Source organism: Manduca sexta, chromosome 25 (assembly GCF_014839805.1).
Source record: "Manduca sexta isolate Smith_Timp_Sample1 chromosome 25, JHU_Msex_v1.0, whole genome shotgun sequence".
NCBI lineage: Eukaryota > Metazoa > Arthropoda > Insecta > Lepidoptera > Sphingidae > Manduca > Manduca sexta.
The window spans coordinates 6,841,546-6,861,713 of record NC_051139.1 but is presented as its reverse complement, the minus strand read 5'-3'; the positions used below and the strand labels follow the sequence as shown (position 1 = coordinate 6,861,713).

The window sequence follows — 20,168 nt, the reverse complement described above, 5'->3', positions numbered from 1 at the left end:
TATTTTAGCGACTTCCCGGTATTTTACGTAAAATAATTGTGAATATTACAAAAAAATTGTTATTTTATAGTTACATAACTTTTGGAGGGAGAGCAGGGGGCGTACAGAAAAAGGTTATGGCGCGTTATATGGGAGGTTAAAAATCTTCAAAAAATGCGTTACGTAATACTTGAACGGCCCCTAACTCACACTAGCTTTTGTTTCCAAGTATGCGAAAATGGTACTTATGATTTATTTAAGTATTAAGTATATTTTGCTTCTACAAATAAGTATTTGACTAATAAGATACTCGTTTATTTGTTGAATACGCCACAATTTCATCGTTAATTAGGTATAAAAATACTACATCAGTTTTTACAGGAACTCCCTATTTAATAGTTTAAAGTTATACTCTACACCAGGAGTGGCCAACCGGTCGATCGCGATCGACTGGTCGATCGCGTCAACAAGTCCAGTCGATCGTGGCAAAGCAAAAATATAAACACGTAGAACCGACCGCGCTACATACCTAATCACTAACTGCTGCACGCATCGTCTTGTATCATTTTTTTATCAAAATAATAAAAAATTGTGTACTGAACTATGTTGTTTCATAAGATTTCAAGATGTATGTAGCTTGGTAGATCGCACAGAGTATCATCAGTGAAAAGTAGATCTTGGGTCTTACCGAGTTGGCCACCCCTGCTCTACACTAACCAAAATACGATCATTTTGGTTATCAAATTTAAGTAGGTACAATTTTGCTTGTTTTATTATGCGCTTTTTAACTCTACTCCGTTGTACAGTATGCTCTATACTAGGTCAGCTTAAAATAAATAAAAGTTAAAAATACGGTCGAGGTATAGATTTCTTTAAGGTGTTATCACCTAACTATTTTAATTAATAAGGTATTGATATCTACTTAAAGATTACGATTAAAATCCAGGGCGGTATTCAAAAACGTTGTTAGAGCACTGAAATAATGATTTATTATGTTTACGCGAATCTTAGACATTAAAATAAAACTCTTTCGGATTTTATCGCGGTTTTTATATTATAATCTTCTTCCCACGCACTACTTAATTCACTCACTCAAATAATCACTTAACTCTTTATAATGTTGCTAGTTTTTTTTAATGGGTAACGCGGTTGAACTATTTAATTAGTTGTGAATTACAATCGATTAATTATTGTTGACGACTGCTAAAATAAATTGGTTGTTATGTAATAGTGTCTTTTAATCAATTAAATAGCGCGAGTTTCGACATATATGTTGCTCGCATGCTAGTAAATAGCACGTCATTTGCCCATTATAATCAATTACAATGTCTCCCAGGACCTTGAAAAACGAAGCACTGTACGGCGTTCGCTACTAGATGTAATTTCATTTTTCTATAATATATCAGAAGTTGTTTTATCGGGACTACAATGTCTATATCCGTTCCACCACATCACAAAAGCAATTGTAAAATGTAAGTTTTCGGCTGTAAAAAGCGTCAGAATGTTTACATTGCATAAGACAAGAGAGCTCTCTTCGTATATTCACATTATAGTTGTACATTGATGTAGTCATTCACTTGATAATAATAGGGGACATAGAATTATTAGATCCCCACCTGGTTACATTTCTGCGACCTCATTATTCATGATATCAACATTGAGATTACGACACAGCGTCTGACTGGTTGTGCGCGTGAACAACTTCAACATTAATTTTAGACAAATCGAACGTGCGCGTTTGCCGGATGTTTGGTCCCTAACTGTCGTTAGTGTTGTTTTAGTGGATAATGTAAATAATAAAAGTTGTTGTTCCGTCAAACAAATTATATATTTTGATAATCGCCTAGATAACGTGCCTACAAAATGGATTTTTTCGATATTCTCCTGCAGGCTGGGTTGATCACCTCTGCCTTAGCTGCGTACCTAATATTTTTCAGAAAACCTACAGCGCAGAAGGGTAATTACAAAAGTCCAGGTGAGTTATTGATAAATTAAATTTATGAATTATACATCTCTACTTAGGTACTTATAATGGGTTACCAAGGGTTTGGAAAATTTTATTATATTAGCTTCATCTTCCTAATGTTGGAGGAGTTACGTGTTGTCATTATTTTGTCACGAAGTTTCCTAGATACCACTTTAATTCAAACACAATGGCTGTAAACGACTCTTTAATAAAAAAAAAATATTCATTTAATGAACATGGCAGCAACCAATTCTCGATGTGGATCGCGTAAGGTCCAATATTTTTTACTGATGCTCTGTATAATACATAATAATAATATGTTACCACATTTACTACCAATGTTAACAGTTAGGTAGTTGTCCGGTACAATAGCGCTCTGAGGTCCTGGGTTCGAATCCCGGGTCGGGCAAAGTGATATTTGGGTTTTTCTGCTCAGTATCAGCCCGGAGTCTGGAATTTGTGCCCGATATGGCGATAGGCTCGCCCCCTATCACATCATGGGACGGAACATACTTGGCGAAAAGTGGGTGCCCTAGTTGCGCGTCTGCATACCCCTTCGGGGATAAATGCGTGATGTTATGTATGTTAACAGTTAGGTACCTTTAAATTACATTCACCTAATTTAGCTATTTATTAATTCCGATATATGCGCATTAAAAAAATGCTAAATAAATATTCTAGGTCTGTATATCGAGTTCTCTTAAGTAATTTAGTTTATCGTTAAAATTCCATGTCATTGCTCGTATTTAATCCATAATTATTTTGAGATAATACCATCACATTAGACAGAACGCAGATAACCGCAAATAATCTTTCCTACATATTTTGGCTACAAGGAAAGTAAAAGAGTCGTAATCTAACAAAATACAGAGGAATTGACTTCTGTATTTTGTTATATTTCTCTGTAACAGTAAAAGCGAAATAGAGATATTTCTTATTTTATATTTCTTTTACTGGTATTTTTTATTTCGGTCTTAACCTAACCACGAGATTATGTGCATGAACTGGTTGCGACAACCTCGTAATAATAGTAATTAATGAATACAAACCTTGAAGTTATGTTTTAAACATGAACCATGGCTTTATGAAGTTTATATGTCATGTAATAGTTTGTATTCATTAGTTGCTACGGTCGCTTAGACGAAGATGGTCTCGGAATGTATACAAATTGTCATCCTGTGCATATCATTGAGCATATCCATAGTTTATACATACATACTTTAGTAAGGCAGTATTATTTTTTATACAAATAATGAACATTTGCCAAAGCTGTAATTGTATTTATAATCTATTAAAAAAACCTGTAATATAGTTAGGGTAATACGTAGATGAAAAAAAAAACGTTTACACCAGCTTCCTGGAACGAAAAATCGAACAAAAGAAACTAAATAAATATAAAAAATAGTACCTAATCTCAAAACTATCGTGGTTTGCCACGATAAGTACCAATTATACCTATATTTGATTACCTAAGTACAAAATTGTTCGTTACCTTTAGTTTCTATACAAAGTATATACTTATAAATAAAAACATTGTTTGTTAATCAGGATGGAACTATCCTCTGAAATTACTCGTCGCGCGGTATGTGGTGAAGCGGTGGAAATCTCAAATACCGGAGGCGGAGGCAAAAGCAATCGAAATGCCTCGGGCGTCGCAACACGAGGGTTGGGACTGCATGGGTTTTCGCGCAAGTGCACCAAATGGAACCACGATATTGTTGGGAATACGTAAACTGTGCGGCAGGCAGTCTCTCGCAGAAGTCACAGTTCATGTAAAGTTACAAGATGGTACCTCATACAAGCTACCACGTAAGTATTATAATCTATCAGAATTGCTAATTGCAGGTAATAATATGTAAAACAGATCAAGATAGCGCATTAGGTCTTATTAGGAAAGTAAAAAGTAATTGTGCCAGTTATTCTAAAATTCGTTATTGGATTGAATGATGTTTTTTAGTTTTATTTTACTACCATTTTGTTAAGTCAATGGGTGTTGTAATTTTTTCATGTAGGGTCTTTAAGCTATAGCTTTAATTGCAAAAACAACTACATATTAAGAATCTTTCATCTATTCATGTAGAGTCTTGAATGCAATTCAAAACCAACTCCCATTATATACCCCCGAGGCAATTCTTGTGCGCTTGGTCTCCACACCAAATGCACGCCCATGCATGGGGGCACATTTGCCGCGACCCTAGGCGCACAGCTCGTGCGTATACCTCTTGGTTGCTAAATTCACATTGAGGTCTGTCTAAGGGTTCGTGAACATTTCCCTTCCCTTCCTTCCAACCATCCTAATAACTCCTCTTCCTTCCCCTTCTCTTCCTTCCCTCTATCCCCTCCCTTCTTCCTCCCGGGCCCTAAGACCGCCTAGCTGGAGGCTACCGAACCTCCAGTGATAGCGGTAGGGCCCACCAACTCATCAAGGGGCTGCCGTGGTTGCTAAGCCGGGGGATCGCCTGTACACCATTAGCGGGGTACCCCCGGTGATAAACACGGCAGTTCCCCAATAAAAAAAAAAAAAAACTCCCATTATATTAAAAGCAATAACTGGGCTCTTCATTTGTATATTTTAAAAGTCACTTAATGTAACATTTTAACTTTGTTGCCTAAGAGTGACTGAAAAGTCAATAAGTAAGTATATAAGTTTTCTACTCTATTGGCACACCAACGGAGTTGCAAAAATGTCTAAATGAAATAGCTGGGCTATTTGGGAGCTATTTATAGTTTAATTCCTGTTATAAATATAAGTATATTACTATAGATATATATTACTATTGTAAAAATGGTGACCGTTTTACTCCAGAACATCCCGATACGGCTGTAGGGGCATGGGTAGCAGAGCACGATGGATGGCGCACTGGAGGTCTTAAATTTCAAATTTTAGAGCCCGAACTTCAAGTGAGGATTTTGTACAATGGTCCCCTCACCAGAGTACATGACAATGTTACACAACACGCTAAAATGAATTTCATGTAAGTTTTGGAAATCGAAACCAGGAAGTAATTTGGTGACAGAAATTACCAAAGTATAATCGCATCGAGTGACAACTGACGCGGCAAAACAAACTACACAATGTGAATATTTAAATACCTGTGGCAGAGCCACCTGCCACGTTACAGGCAATTGGCTTTGTAAACAAAACTGTATTTACTTTCTTCCATAGTTATTTTGTCCTTATTAAATTGGAGGTAAAGTTTCACAAAATAAGAAAAGTGTTTTGCTGCTGCTGTTCGCCCGGACTTTATAACTTTCTACAACACTCTCATCTATAAAACGTCGGCAATAAATTCAAGATTTTGGTTTTGACAGACATTGTCTGTTAATGCGTTGTGATTATATACAAGATACGGAATTGGAGATCCAGGGTTGCTTTCTGTGTAATGTATAACAAATTATGTTAATAAATTGCAGATGGGCATCTGTGACTAAACCTCTTGATCATCCTAAACATTGGAGCAACGAGTTAGCTGCGCAGGCGCTGGCACTAGAGCCATGGCGGGACGACGAATGGACAAATATGTTGTGAGATCTTTGCTATGTAATAAAAACTTATTTATAATGGAATTCAGCTGTCCCAATAATAGTTAAACCCCAGCATTGTTTTCAAATCGTCAAATCATAAACTTCGATAGAGCAAAATTTTCAGTATCACGGTTGTTTTGGAAATTCTAACCTAACCCATCTTTACATACCCACGTACGAATAGAATTCATGAAGTGCAAGACAAGAACTGCATCTTATAACTTTTATGAACATTATTCCTCAGAGGGAAATGGGCCGACGGAAGCTCGCTTCAATGGGGTGCAATACAAGGACGTGTCCAAACCTTCGATATAAACGGAGTTATTGATAGGAGTGAGTACTTGCAAACACGAGGCGTGAAGGAACGCTCGTGGGCGCCGCACGGGTACGAGGGTGTGAGACGATCCTTTACTCTGACGGCGATGGCGAGAGACGGCACGGGGGTGATGTTGCGCGGAATCTCGTACAAAAACATTTTGACACAGTGAGTACTTTTTGCAGGTGTTAAGGTCCTATAAGAGAGATCTTCTAGGTCAGGAATAACAAACCAATGACACGCGAAAAAATAATTCCGGCACACTAACTAATAATTGTGAATGTATCTCATGTCTCAGGATGGCGAGCGTAGTGGAATACCAAACAATACTTTGTAATTCAAGGCGTGGAATGGTGTTTCTACTCTTTATGGGCGGTCGTTTCGCTTACTATCAGGCGAACGGCAAGCTCACCTTGTCATTCAAAGGAATAAAAAAAAAACTATTCTCTCTGTTACCATTATTGAGCAATTGAGCACAGTGCAGCGTCATGAAGTACATACTTTGTAATTAAATCCACTAGATTATGTGTGTGGATGGTTGTACCGATTATAATGAATATGAGAACGAATGACGCGGCAAGTTCGTATGTCATTTGGTTAAAAAAAAAAAAGTCCCTATTAATTTAGATTTTTATGTTATAAACTGAATTCATAACTTCATCTATTTCTCTATTAACAGCGTCATATGAGAAGTGGCATTTTAGTACGGCAATGATACCTCAATTCTCTAACATTATCTGATAATTTAAAATGGGTATTTCATTACATACAAGAGATCAATTTGTGCATGTTAAGATGTTCAGTTGATGCCAGCCGGGATGACTTATCCGCTACATACCAGGGTGTGTATCACTCTAGACAGAGGTAGCTCTAGTTCATGTGCCGCCCGTGTGCAAGAAATTCCTTGGTGCCCTTAGTAGACAATGTAATCTTTAATAAATTTGATACTATTAAATCAAAAGTTATTGTGTAAAGTAAAGCCTTAATGTGCCTTAGACCTAATGCCTCTCAGTAGTAGAGGAGGCCCGTGCTCAGCAGTGGGCAAGTATATAATACAGGGCAGATATTATTATTATTATATAAATCCTTAACGGGCGTAAGTTGTTTGAGAGCTCCAATGTCGCGAGCGACGCATGTCTCTTTGAAGGTGACGCGATCGGCGGTCGGCGCCCCCTAACACACTACGCCCGTGTACAGCGTCCACCCTGCACAATAGGTAAAGCCGCCTCTGACTCTAGGGCAAAATGTAGTTCAGGATATGACTATCATAGTGTCAAGTCTTATCCAGATCCTTTCAGTGGTTGCTAAGATTACTTCCATAAGAAACATTTCAGGTTCCAACGTTTTCACAGACTTGCATTTATGATAAAAATGGTGAGATTAGGTAGAAGGTGGTGTGTCATAGGTAGATCCATGCAACATTGTATTTATGAGATAAGTGTTTATCTTTTGTTATACTATACTTAAATTAGTATTGAATTAATTCGCAATCATGTATGAAAGATAATAATAATATTTTAACGCACTTGTAGAAATGTATGTACCTAATCTAAATAGTTACTCATATTGATAGGAATCTATTTATCCGATAAAATGATTACCAACCTATTGTTTAATACAAAATGTGAATAAACATAAGAATATTAGTTCATTTAAGTATACTTATTTTATTTTAAACAAAGTCCAAACTGCGTGTTTTTTGATAATATCTACCTGTCATTTATTATCAATAAAAAATGAGTGGAACAATAATAATAATTATAATCTACCCACTCATACATACTTAATTTTTTTGTTGTACCTAAAAACATTACTGAATAAACCTTCCTTTTTGATTCACTCCGCCTTAAACCTTCCTTTTTGATTGGCGGAAAAAATATGACAACAATTCTGTAATTTTAATTAATTTGTCATTTTTGCTGATTATTTGATTTCTATTATAACAAGCATATTTGCGCTGACACAATTTTAATCACCTGCACTTATCTCTAATACTTTTAATTTTTTCAGGTGTTTATCTGGTTGCGTCAGGTTTCCAGATTACACGGTGCAGAGTATTAAATCTACCAATCTGATAATGTCAGACTTCTGCGAGACTGTTGAAGGTGTTCCTAAAGCTTACTCAATAAATGTTAAAAGTGAGTTATACGAGGGAATTTACTACATTTATATAATAATAATTTTCAAAATTATGATCATCTTAAAAAAATATTAAATGTAAACCAAAAAAATAAAATATACTTAGTCTGGCCATAAATACTGTTACACTTAATTATAAAAAAATATTACATTTGAATTTCGAATCTGTCATTTTTATACGATTGTTCATTGTGTTTTCTCATTTTGGCGCCAATACATTGTAAAATATTTTGCGATATTAAAATGGTGTGGGGTGATAAAGAGAACCGAATCGCTGTGATAGCATTACACAAAGTAGGTATGGAGCCAAATGCACATTTTAAAAATCTACATAAACATGGTATTAGTAAAATGTTTGTGTACCGGGCTATTAATAGGTACAATGAGACCTCCTCTGTTTGTGACAGAAAAGATCTGGCCGTCCACGTAGTGTTCGTACGAAAAAGGTGGTCAAAGCAGTAAGGGAAAGAATTCGAAGAAATCCTGTCCGAAAGCAAAAGATTTTATCTCGGGAAATGAAGATAGCACCTAGAACCATGTCGCGTATTTTAAAAGATGACTTAGGACTTGCAGCCTATAAGAGACGCACTGGCCATTTCTTAACTGATAATTTAAAGAAGAATAGGGTGGTAAAATCGAAACAACTACTGAAGCGGTACGCAAAGGGAGGTCACAGAAAAATTTTGTTTACGGATGAGAAAATTTTTACAATTGAGCAACATTTTAACAAACAAAATGACCGTATTTATGCTCAAAGCTCTAAGGAAGCTTCCCAATTAGTCGACAGAGTGCAACGTGGACATTATCCGACTTCAGTGATGGTTTGGTGGGGTGTTAGCTATGAAGGAGTGACTGAGCCATATTTTTGTGAACAAGGTATCAAAACATCGGCACAAGTGTATCAAGATACCATTCTTGAGAAGGTAGTTAAGCCCCTTAACATCACCATGTTCAATAACCAAGTATGGTCCTTCCAGCAAGACTCGGCGCCGGGTCATAAAGCTCGGTCCACGCAGTCTTGGTTGGAATCGAACGTTTCGGACTTCATCAGAGCTGAAGACTGGCCGTCGTCTAGTCCCGATCTTAATCCGCTGGATTATGATTTGTGGTCAGTTTTAGAGAGTACAGCTTGCTCTAAACGCCATGATAATTTGGAGTCCCTAAAACAATCTATACGATTGGCAGTGAAGAATTTTCCCATGGAAAGAGTGCGTGCTTCTATTGATAACTGGCCTCATCGTTTAAAGGACTGTATTGCAGCCAATGGAGACCACTTCGAATAAGCTTTTTATATTTTTAATTGTTTTATATTTATGTATTAAACTGACACACTGTAAAAGTAATAAATGTTATTTGCAGTTAACAATTTTCTTTTTTCTTTATTACAATATTTATGGCAAGACTAGGTATACATGCTTAAACTGTTTTACGTTTAAAGTCCACGCAGAAACCGATCAGCTTACTTATTTATTGTACAATCAGTCATAAAAATAGCTGAAATAATTCAAATATTGAAATTGCCTTTAAAATTTTAGGTTTTTATTAACAATCTTTTTTAATTTTTAAAATATTTTTTAATTTTTAAAATATATTTTAATATATTAACTATATTTTAGATAGAGAAAAAATAATCATACCATTGAAGTGATGTGTAGAAGCGTTTGGAAGTTTTGAAATTGTTCAGCTACTTTTAGTGCTTACCAATTTTATTACATGTATATCACATATATTTGTTTAATTCACAGCCAAAAAGCGTGAACTAACCTTGCTCATCCGAATCAGCCCCGCTAGTGGTAAACTACACAGCGGAGTGCCTTACCAACAAGACTTTGACTATAGAACAGTTGAAGTTGTAATTGACTCGGAACAAGGAACTGGTATCTTAGAACTTACCTATCAACCAGCTGGTAAGTTATTTTACGGGCAACTTAGTAATACGAATGTTGCAGATTTTATTTGGGGCAGGGTAAAGTGTACTATATCTATTGATATTATGGGTGAAGCTATTCATTATCCAGAGTGACCTGTGTTTTAGAGCCTAAAAAAATGACTTCCATATCATATATGTCCAGGTTTGCTGGTGGTAGGATGTATATTGTAGTCAGTTCTGTACACAATGATTTTTTTAAGTAGGCATCCCTTCCATCAACACTGGGAGAAACCGCGAATGGGATACTGAAGTCCCCTGACTTAGCGATTGCAGGGGCCTGGAGGAGAGTTGGGTAGGGATTTTGAGGAGAGAAGTGTGGGGGAAGGATAGTTACCCTCTTTTAAGAACGCGTGAAGCGGAGAAAGAGGGGAAATGTTCGCGAGTCCTCATAGGCCTTAATGTGTATTTGCAACAAAGAGGCATACTCACTGAACTGTGTGCTAGGGCCGCGGCAATTGTCCCCCCGTGCATGGGCATGCCCGCAAAAAAAATAATTTCTGGTGTACACAAGGTGTTTTTTTTTCTATCGGACCCCGCAGTCAACACCGGGGTAAACCTGCGAATGTGACACTGGTATCCCTCGGCTTAACGATTATTTTAATTTCAGAAATATTGCAACCATCTATCCCCTTGATTCCTGCACCTCTGTTAAACTGGCTGGATGAGAAACAAGCTGGAAGGGTGGGGTATTGCCTTGCTTTCGAGGACCGGGCAGCTGCCTGTTCAAGCTATGTCGGAGGGAAAGGAGCGTCCTTGGCACTGCTAGCATCTGTGCAGAAGGACGAGGTATGCCATGTTTTGTTAATTGTTCTCGTGAAGCGACAACAATCGCTTTGAGACGAAAGTATCTCTTTCCTATGTAGGTACCTAATACTAAATTCGATAGATGTATCTTATTCTCAGGAGGGGTTATATCCACACCTACTTGATAATTTATATTCATCATCATTTAAGTCCTATGTCCCCTAGATGGGGCAGAGGGCATCCACAGTGACTCTCCATCCCGCACGGTCTTGAGCTGCCTGCTTGATTTCGCTCCAAGACCAATTGATAATTTATATTAAGTAATTAAATTTCTAGGGATACCGCGTCCCTCCTGGATTCTGTTTGACAATTCGCGCTTTAGAACAACATCTGCAAGCGAATCCTAAACTACGCGCAGCTATACGTGAAATCGAGGAGGCGAATAAAAATTATGATGAAACTAACTTTAAAAATAAATGTGAAGTGTAAGTAAATATTCGAACATAAATGATGATACTATGTGCCTTAGTATTAAGATTATTTAGATTAGTTTTTTTTGTTAACAGGGCAACAAAATTGTTTGAATCGATTTACATACCAGACGATGTAAGGGACGAAGTTTTATTTCAAATGAAAGAATTGAGGAGGAATGCTACAGAGCAAAATCTCGGTCCAGAATTACGTTTTGCTGTTAGATCATCAGGTAATTTAAATTTGTTAAATACAATCTTGTAAGCTATAGTTTTCTTTTTAATTTTGTATTTTTTGATCAGCGGTGGGCGAGGACAGTGAGGCGTTGTCAGCGGCGGGACAGAACGAAACGATACTTGGTTGTATCAGCGACGAAGACGTATTGAAGGGCATACAAAAATGCTGGGGATCTATGTTTGCTTTCACTAGCGCTTACTATCGACGGTAAAATATATATTTTCTTCTATAATATTCTACAGAAATATCTTAATTTTCTGACAGATGATGACCATTTTTCTAGCGTCAACTACGCGTTGAGCGTCTAGTATATTTAATATGTAGCTGTGTTCCGATCACAACGCGCATTGAGTCTACTTCAGTCGACTGCAGTCACTTCAGTTGACTGCCTCGGTGGCGTAGTTATAATTGTACACGGTACAAGTACGACTGCCGCGCTGAGGTCCTGGGTTCGAATTCCAGGTCGGGCCAAGATAATTTTGACTGGGTTTTTCCATCTTAAAAATTACTCAGTCGCAGCTCGGAGTCAGGAAGTTGGCGGTGTGATATCCCCGCGCCTCGGAAAGCACGTAAAGCCGTTGGTCCTGCGCCTGATCTCTCTCCGGTCATGTCGGATTGCCCTCTCACCGAACTATGAGAGTGAAGGAACAGAGAGTGCACCTGTGTATTGCGCACACACTTGTGCGCTATAATATATCCTGCGTAGCTGGCTGATCTTCGTTGAGATTGGCCGCCGTGGTCGAAATTCGGCTAGGAGGTTACTTTAGTCGACACTAACGTTTAGACTTGAACAGACTGTATTGCCAACAGACAAAACGGGCAGGCGTGCTTGTGCGGCGGCGGCGTGGTGGTGCAGGCGCTCGTCGCCCCCCGCGCGGCCGGCGTCATGTTCACAAGACACCCTGACGCCGGGGACGCCTCACGACTGCTCATCACTGCTAACTACGGACTTGGAGAGGTTCGATTTGATCTCAATATTGTTGTTTGCGTTACTAGACAAGTTCTGTACTTAACGCTTGAAGAATATAAGCTCTCGGAACAGTCAAGTATTTGCTGCGTCTAAAATATTTTCTATACCTAGATACTGATTGAGAATGCTGTGTTATTATGAAACAAAATATCACCTATGGGTGCCTACAAGCCAGAAAATTATGATTTCGCACGTCGGTGTGTGTTATTATAGTTTTCTAGCTCACTAAGGCTCTAAGTGACATGAATATATTGACATATTTTATGTTGTAGATTTTACCATTCCTTGGGGATGCTGTCTACTTAAATCAATTAAACTTTTTAGAGTGTGGTTTCCGGCGCAGTGGAACCAGACACGATAATTATAAAACGGGAAATGGATGGTCGTCTATCTATTCTGAAGACTGATCTAGGATCGAAGAGGCAACGAGTAGCGACATCTGGCTCTGGAGTGGTCATGGTAGACGTGCCTGAGGATGAACGGCGTACCGCGTGTATAACTGAAGACGAGGCTTTGAAACTGGCGAGGCTGGGCGTAGCTCAGGAAAAGCTGTGGGGCGCGGGAAGAGATATCGAATGGGCTGTTACCGAAGTTAGTTGGATTCTTATTTGTGAAAAGTTATTTATTCGAAATTTACAATACATAAACAAAAAAATCTGATATATCAGCAATATGTTATTTTTGGTTGTTTAGTTTTATTTTTTAATGTAGGTATTACTCAATTTCATAATGAAAATGCCTCTGAAAATACTTGATTCCGTGCATCTCTTTCTATAGTACACTACATAATAATTTATAATGAACACTATTACATAGACAATTTAATAAGAAACATTTTTGTAATTTAATATTTACAAAAATGCATTTTTGTTAATCATTATTATTCGTAGATTTTTGCCTATTTCCGAATGTAACTCGTGCATCATAAATATATGGAAAAAAAATTCAAGACCGCTTGCTTCAGGGAGAGCCTCAATAGAAAAGTTTACTTTTCCGATTAATATCCGAGGTACCTGGCGGTATTGTCGATGTACACATAAATTATGGACGCCGAAGGCTAGCGCATGGTCATGTAAATTATTCTTTATAGCTTCCGGAATTTAAAAATCAATTGTTTTTGTAGTGACAAAATTTGCTTTTTTTCATAGAACATAGCGATGAATTATTAAAGGACACACTTTCAGAATGATATATTCTTACTGCAAGCCCGGCCTATTACGTCACTGGAGCGGTGGACTGACGAGGAACTATTGCATGAACTTGACTTCCCTATCATGGCGGATGACGAACTCACGACCTTCGGCAACACTGGTGAGGTAGGATAATTATTGTTTATTTATCTTTATGCTGACCTTGTTTGCTACACATGTTTTATAAAATGAATGATAAAATGAACGACTTCCTCGCCATAATAGTTATATAGCCACATTTGGACGGATCAATGATTGCTAGCAATAATCGTACGCAATTATGGCTCGGTAAATAATCGCCTTTAAAAGATCTGCTAAAAGGACCGTGAACGTCAAGTTCAACACGGCCGAGGGTTGCCTCGTCATTATTCGGGTTCAGACGGAGCTCAATAATAGCGTAGGTAAGATAGCGCTAGTAAACACTTATCCGTCTGAGATGATTTGTCAAACATCAGATAATATCTATTTGTAGGCTGAAACCACTGGGTAAACGAATACAACGCAAACGAATTAAAAATAACAGTTGATGTACAAAGCTGTCAATTGTCTTGCTTTTATATTCACTCAGGTTACAATTAATTGGATAGATAAATTTTATTCAACAATTGAAAAATTTGCCGTAACCGAGTATTAAAACGGAAAGCAATAAAAATATTGCTGTTCATATGTTGATTTACAATAATATTGAAATTTAATAATGTTAAATTGTCTTTTTAAAGGTATTGCCAAAACCGATAACGCCAATGAGCTATGATGTTATGATACGGCCCCTTTCAAAAGGCATGGACGTCACCATCGGCACCAATGGCAGCGGATTCGACAAAAGCGTTATAATGACTCACAATCGATGCGTTCTCTCTATGTATAACGTGAGTGGACTATTATCCATATAGAATGGAATGTATATGGCATGCATTCCATTACTCTTACCGAATACTTTATATAGTTGAATGAAATGATGGTATGTTAACTGGTGGTAGGCCTCTCATATGTGAGAGTCCGCCTGGGTAGGTTGGTACCTGTACCACCTAAATGTCTATTTCTGCCGCCAAGCAGCAGTGTATAGTCACCATTGTGTTTCGGTTTGAAGGATATTGTAGCCAGTGTAACTACTGGACATAACAAGACATCGCATGTCTCAGGATGGCGAGCGCAGTGAAATACCAAACAATACTTTATAATTCAAGGTGTTGGATTTTGTTTCTACTATTTATGGGCGGTCGAATCGCTTACCATCAGGCGAACGGCGAGCTCGTCTCGTCATTCAAAGCAACAATAAAAAAATGATTACATCTTAGATATATATTATCTAAATTATATAAGTAGTATATTGTCTATATTTGCAGTCAATATATAAAAAAGCTCCAAAAGAAATCGATATCAATATTCGTATGGTTGAAATGGCCATAAACGGACACAAGGTCGCTGACGAGGAAATATTGAAAACGGCACTCCACAGGCGACCACCACATTGGACAGATAGACTGGCGATGATATGGACATTGGTGAAGGTAGATATACTTAATATATTTAAATATGAAATGATTCATGTAAACTTTAAAGCTTATATTATCTGTTTAGACAATTCAGTCTGCCTTTATTTTTAAACGCTTCGGGTAGGTATGTATTTTCTTAAAAATTATGACGATCATATTTGACACAATGATAATATTATAAATTAAATTTTATGTATATTAACAGTCATTAACAACATCTAAGAGGAGATTGAATGACTCAATTAAGTTAGCTACAAATCTGACCGTGGGGGAAGAATCTAAGGATGTCTACTCACTGTTGGACGAATTATCAAAGTTGGACGAGTTGGTGGCACGGTTCGTGTACAATCACAGCATAACTAGCACTGCGAGTACGTCGAGCCAGTTCATTGTCATGACTGTGCTTCTGGAAGGAAGTTCAGGTACTTATTTTTTAGCTGAATAACGTGACGAGTATTTAATCCGTTCGTCAGATTGTGAATACTCTATGTCACACATTATTTTGAGAGTGCGTAACAAGCATGTAACGCACTACGTTGCGTTTAAAACAATGGTATTAACATACAGAATACCATTCCACGCTAATTTCACATAGACAGCGTAACTTGGGCGTGTTTCGATCGAACACTGTCATAACGAATAAGGCTCCTGGATTTTATAAACATTAACTAATGTCATGGTTATGTTCCATAGAATTCACGCCAGAGCTATGCAATGAAATTGGCACTCTGCTGAGTGTGGGAGACGTACTCTCGGCGGAGGTGCCGCAAGCGTTGGCGAGACTCGCGAGACAACTGGAGCAGTCTGGAATGTTCGACGCCTTCCGCGCACAACATCCTAAAGACGCCATGCAATGGCTCAAGAAGAACTTGCCGCATGTCTATTTGGATGTTTGCATATTTCTAGAACATCACGGCCACAGAGCTATTATGGAAGTGAGTGGTAATAATTATTATGACAAAGCATTTTTTATATTCACTAATCACTATACGTGTATAGCATGGCAAACGAGGCTTATTTTACTGATAGTTAATTTTTATTCCGCCCATTTTAAAAAGAGGTTTTAAATTGTACCAATATCTTTTACCACTAATTAACTTGCTATTAATTTATTACCGTAAATAGCACTGCGCCTGCGCTCGATTTTTGCCTTCAGATTCCTATCTTCAGATAGGAATTCAGATCTTTTAAACAGGGACAATATGCTAGAATATTGCTGCTTAGAAGTTTTAGCATACGAAAGTATTTATTGTTGCAGTTCGATTTGTCTACAAAACCGTGGATATTAGTTCCTGAAGAAATGATGAAGGTGCTGCAAAATTTACGAGCCACGCCCGAGGAAACCCAGAAACCAAAAACTGTAGAAGAGACTATCGCGTCTTTGAAGAATACTAAACAACCAAAGACACTGTAATACTTTTTTTGCTATAATTTTTGTACTCATGTAAATTATAATGCTGCGATTTCTTCAATATTTATTGTTTTGGCGATATTAGTATATTTTTCATTCATTAATTTCTAGGAAAATTCTTCCATGGGTGTTGCCACTCTGCCGCAGAACAGTATCCCACCGAGAAGGAACCAAAGCACACTTGATATTGGGGTTACATAAAATTCGGCTCGCATTCTTACGACTAGCCGACATGCTTATTCAAAATTGGTATTTGCCGAATCGTGACGTCATCTTCTTCTTTCGTTTGCATGAACTGCAAAAGTATGTGCAGACTAGAGATCCTGCACTTTTGAAGAAGTAAGTATTTTTGAATGTGTTTTAAAGTGAGTAAGATTATAATTGTGATAATTATCCAGTAGCAATAATTCAAAACTTGTGTAGATAAGCGACATGTAAAGTAATTAATATGCATATAAGTACTACATCTGCATACAATACATAATAAGCGAGCTAAAAGATAAACGTAATTCATTTATCTTAGAGCACTGCAGCGCCAACAATACTACGCGTCGTGGTCAAAACTGAAGTTTGCTGAAGTGAACACTGGCTGGGTGGTACCGCTGGAAACCAAGGGACCTTCGTTCACTGCTGGTGATGTGAAGATAGAAGGAACGTCCGTGTGCGCGGGCGAGGTTGTTGCCAGAGCTTGTGTCGTTAAGGACCTTTCTGAGGTAAACCATTCATGTAAATGAATTAAAGGAACCTTAAATTAAAGGAAAAAACATCATTTAGCTTTAATGGACAAAGGTAGATGAGTAGGTGGAGCTTCGGTGTACGCAGTATCACGTGAAGTGTGTATTGGTTTTATCGATCAGGGACGCTGCTGGACTAACTGTAACCTTGCTTTATTTTGTTGCAAGGCCAACCATGAACTCTGGCTTTATGGAGTCCATGACTCTTCTTACTTTAAAAAATAAAGAGAAATGTTTCCGTTTTTCAGATCGGTCAACTTCAACAAGGCGATGTCCTGATAACCCACGCGACAGATATCGGGTGGTCACCATACTTCCCATTGCTGACGGGCATTGTTACTGAACTTGGCGGGCTGATTTCTCACGGTACGTTGTGTTTTTGCATAAGGTTTTGTGTTTGTTAGCGATCTATTTGTAATATTACTTTTGCGGATTTCGGATATCTATATATTAATATGAGAAGAAAAAAAATTGTATCCAAAAGTAAACACATTGCGCACACGGAAGAATGTGAGATTTGGCATTTTTAAAGTTCATATAGAGGTGTGCAGAGAAATTAAATTTATGTATCGACTACGGGATTATCATTAGTTTAATGAATTTTATTGAATAGTTTGTTCCGTTATCCGTAAAGTCCAGAAAATGCACCGATATAGAGAAGATTTATTATATTCGTATTATTGTATAATTTGTTGTACAGGTGCAGTTATCGCTCGCGAGTATGGCTTGCCATGCATAGTGGGAGCAGCGGAAGCCACCGACGTCTTCAAAACAGGAGACATGGTGCGACTGTCGGGTACCAATGGCGTCATTGAACGCGTCAAAATAAACGACAAATCCATTGAATGTGTCGATTGCCAGTAACGTTGATGAATTAATATATTTAAAAACCAAACCATTTAAATTAAATATTTTTATTATTGTAAATAAAAATTCTAGGCATGAAAAATTGTATCAAATTTCTGATAAAAAAACATCAAAACTAAAACCCATCAAAAACTTCAACGTAGCAATACAACGAAACCACCCACATTTGGACCAAACAGTACACCGAACAATTTCAAAAAGAAAAACATGACTGGTGTATTCAATCGTCGGCAAGCACGAGTAGTTCATAGCAGTTGAACGCGAAGGGCCGGTCGAAGATGAGCACGTGGCAGCGGTAGTGCGGGGCCAGCACGGCGCCGAGCAGGTGCGAGCCGCGGTAGAGCACGCGGCCGGCGTGCACCCCCCGCGCCACCCGCACCGCCCGCGCGCCCACCGCGCCCGACCGCCACGCCACCCACCGCACCTCCGCGTTGCACATCACCTACATACACGCTCTGTTAGGGGTAACGTTCACCAACCGGGGCCGCCCTTGTCCGGTCGCAAAGTAAAAATCCGCCTTCTCTACACGGTGTAATGATTGTAGTCAATGATTTAGAAATTCTTCAATCATACAACAATCAAGGAACTCGGAGTTTTCTATGTGAAATTTACTTCATGTTACCCTTTATTTTTTATCTTTTCATGTTTTGCATTGTCGATTTATTGTTTCGGGAAAATAGTGAATTAAATTCCACCTCGTATATTTTGTATACGTCCATAATTATAGTTCATTTTCACTGATCCTTAAAATTAGTCGCTATACTAATGTTAAAACTTTTGTTTAATTGGCATGCTTAATTAAACAAAATTCTCCCGTACCCTGTGGTCAGGTCCCATCAACTGATGAAAATGATTATAAAAGCTCACAGGACCCGCTGCGTCCCGCAACCTCATAATGAACGCTAAACGTAAGCAAACGAGCATGAGTCGAATCTTCAATCAAATCAAGCTTTAGACCCACGAAATGTGCTATCTTAGTGAGTGTGAGAAGCAGGATCTTTAGCTTTTGCGTTAGCTCCAAAATTTTATTCCCTGTCCACACCGGAGTCACAACCTAAATTTGGCATTGTTAATTCGTGTACAACTTTGTGTTCAAGCAGTAGCAAGCAGAGCTTACCTGATACTTCGTGTAGTGATGCACTGCCCCGTCAGCGTACACTATACAGCAGTGTTTGGAAGGGTGCAATGCAGCTGGCAACACGTTACACCTGTGCAAATGAGGGAGGGCTCTAGTGATCTATTTAAATATCGATGATAACCATTCAATACTTGACTTGATAGGCAATTGGACAACTATTTCATTAGAAGTAAGCAAGCTTGGCGGCTAACATGCTGAGTCGGCGCAGCGTGTTTTGCAAATTAAAATTCCTTGTCGTTTATACGTTATTAATTAAATTATAATTGAGCTAAAATGCAAATCAGTATTAAGAATAAATAAGCTGTTTATTTTAACCAGTCTTCTTTTTCACAATTCTGATGAGTGTTCAAATGTTGAATAATGTATCAAGACTGCGCGACATTGCTACGCAACTCTATAACGGAAGTTTCCATGGGACGAGAATGAAAGCAGTCTAAAGTTGAGTAGAAAATAAAGAATATGGCATACTTGTGCGTGGTTCTCGCGACCCAAACCACTTCCCCGTCGAACACCCCGGCGGCGACTGCGCCGGACGGAACCGCGCCACACGCGCTCACCACCCACACGGGGCCAGATTGCTCCCACGCCGGCAACCAATCTGGGATCAATGCCGTTGATTCAACGGGATACTTTGAACTACCTGCTCTCATCCGTCTAAGTTAGCTGGTAAATCAAATATCTGCCTGTGTACACAAATTTAGGCTATCCCACGGATTTAGGGTCTACAAGAGCTTTAGAGCTCAACGAGTAAAGTTTCTATTATATTTACTAAACTCCAACGTTACATAACGTGTCCGTTGCCGAGTTGAGGTCGCGTGTTTAAGTCAACAAGTCAAAAGCGAAGTAGACGTCTGTAGTTTGGCATCAAAAAACCCTTGGTGATAAAATGTTGTTTGTTTCTTTAAGGAGCCTCAACCCTACGCTCGACTATTAACTTATAAGCGGCTGCCGGCAGCCTTTTGTGAGCGACTATAATGGACATGAAAAAAAAATCAATTTTGACAGCCCGGACAATATATAGGTAGAAAAAAATACATCATACAATTTTGAAGATA

General features: G+C 38.3%; 2 protein-coding genes across 3 annotated transcripts in view; one reads left to right on the top strand and one right to left on the bottom strand.

Moving 5' to 3' along the window:
- Positions 1–1,628: 1,628 nt before the first annotated feature.
- LOC115441734 (putative phosphoenolpyruvate synthase) lies at positions 1,629–18,012 on the top strand. Of its 2 annotated transcripts, none has more exons than XM_037442728.1 (23): positions 1,629–1,954; positions 3,494–3,754; positions 4,752–4,920; positions 5,360–5,467; positions 5,715–5,954; positions 7,797–7,924; positions 9,671–9,832; positions 10,463–10,641; positions 10,936–11,084; positions 11,166–11,302; positions 11,373–11,514; positions 12,118–12,265; positions 12,602–12,868; positions 13,462–13,593; positions 14,187–14,336; positions 14,814–14,978; positions 15,169–15,385; positions 15,657–15,898; positions 16,222–16,373; positions 16,486–16,713; positions 16,898–17,087; positions 17,357–17,474; positions 17,809–18,012. In XM_037442728.1, exons 1-23 carry the CDS (start codon positions 1,843–1,845, stop codon positions 17,970–17,972), a joined length of 3,960 nt encoding a protein of 1,319 aa, XP_037298625.1. In that variant the 5' UTR covers positions 1,629–1,842; the 3' UTR covers positions 17,973–18,012. The 2 variants fall into 2 exon arrangements, with proteins under 2 accessions (XP_037298625.1, XP_030022494.2); XM_030166634.2 differs by having other exon boundaries at positions 5,360–5,470.
- The window catches only part of LOC115441732, a 24,312-nt gene continuing 21,991 nt past the window's right edge, over positions 17,848–20,168 (bottom strand). Inside the window, exons 56-58 of the mRNA XM_037442770.1 lie at positions 19,582–19,711; positions 19,093–19,183; positions 17,848–18,417 (exon numbers count right to left, since the gene is read on the bottom strand). Coding sequence (XP_037298667.1) covers positions 18,196–18,417; positions 19,093–19,183; positions 19,582–19,711 — 443 coding nt within the window. The 3' untranslated portion in view covers positions 17,848–18,195. The remainder of the gene's footprint in view (positions 18,418–19,092; positions 19,184–19,581; positions 19,712–20,168) is intronic.

What these genes read in the sequence shown, in the direction of transcription:
- LOC115441734 (XM_030166634.2), top strand. Translation starts at nt 1,843, where the DNA reads ATGGATTTTTTCGATATTCTCCTGCAGGCTGGGTTGATCACCTCTGCC. An exon ending in GGGTAATTACAAAAGTCCAG is followed by an intron (nt 1,955 to 3,493) that starts GTGAGTTATTGA and finishes TTTGTTAATCAG; the next exon opens with GATGGAACTATCCTCTGAAA. An exon ending in ACTTACCTATCAACCAGCTG is followed by an intron (nt 9,833 to 10,462) that starts GTAAGTTATTTT and finishes TTTTAATTTCAG; the next exon opens with AAATATTGCAACCATCTATC.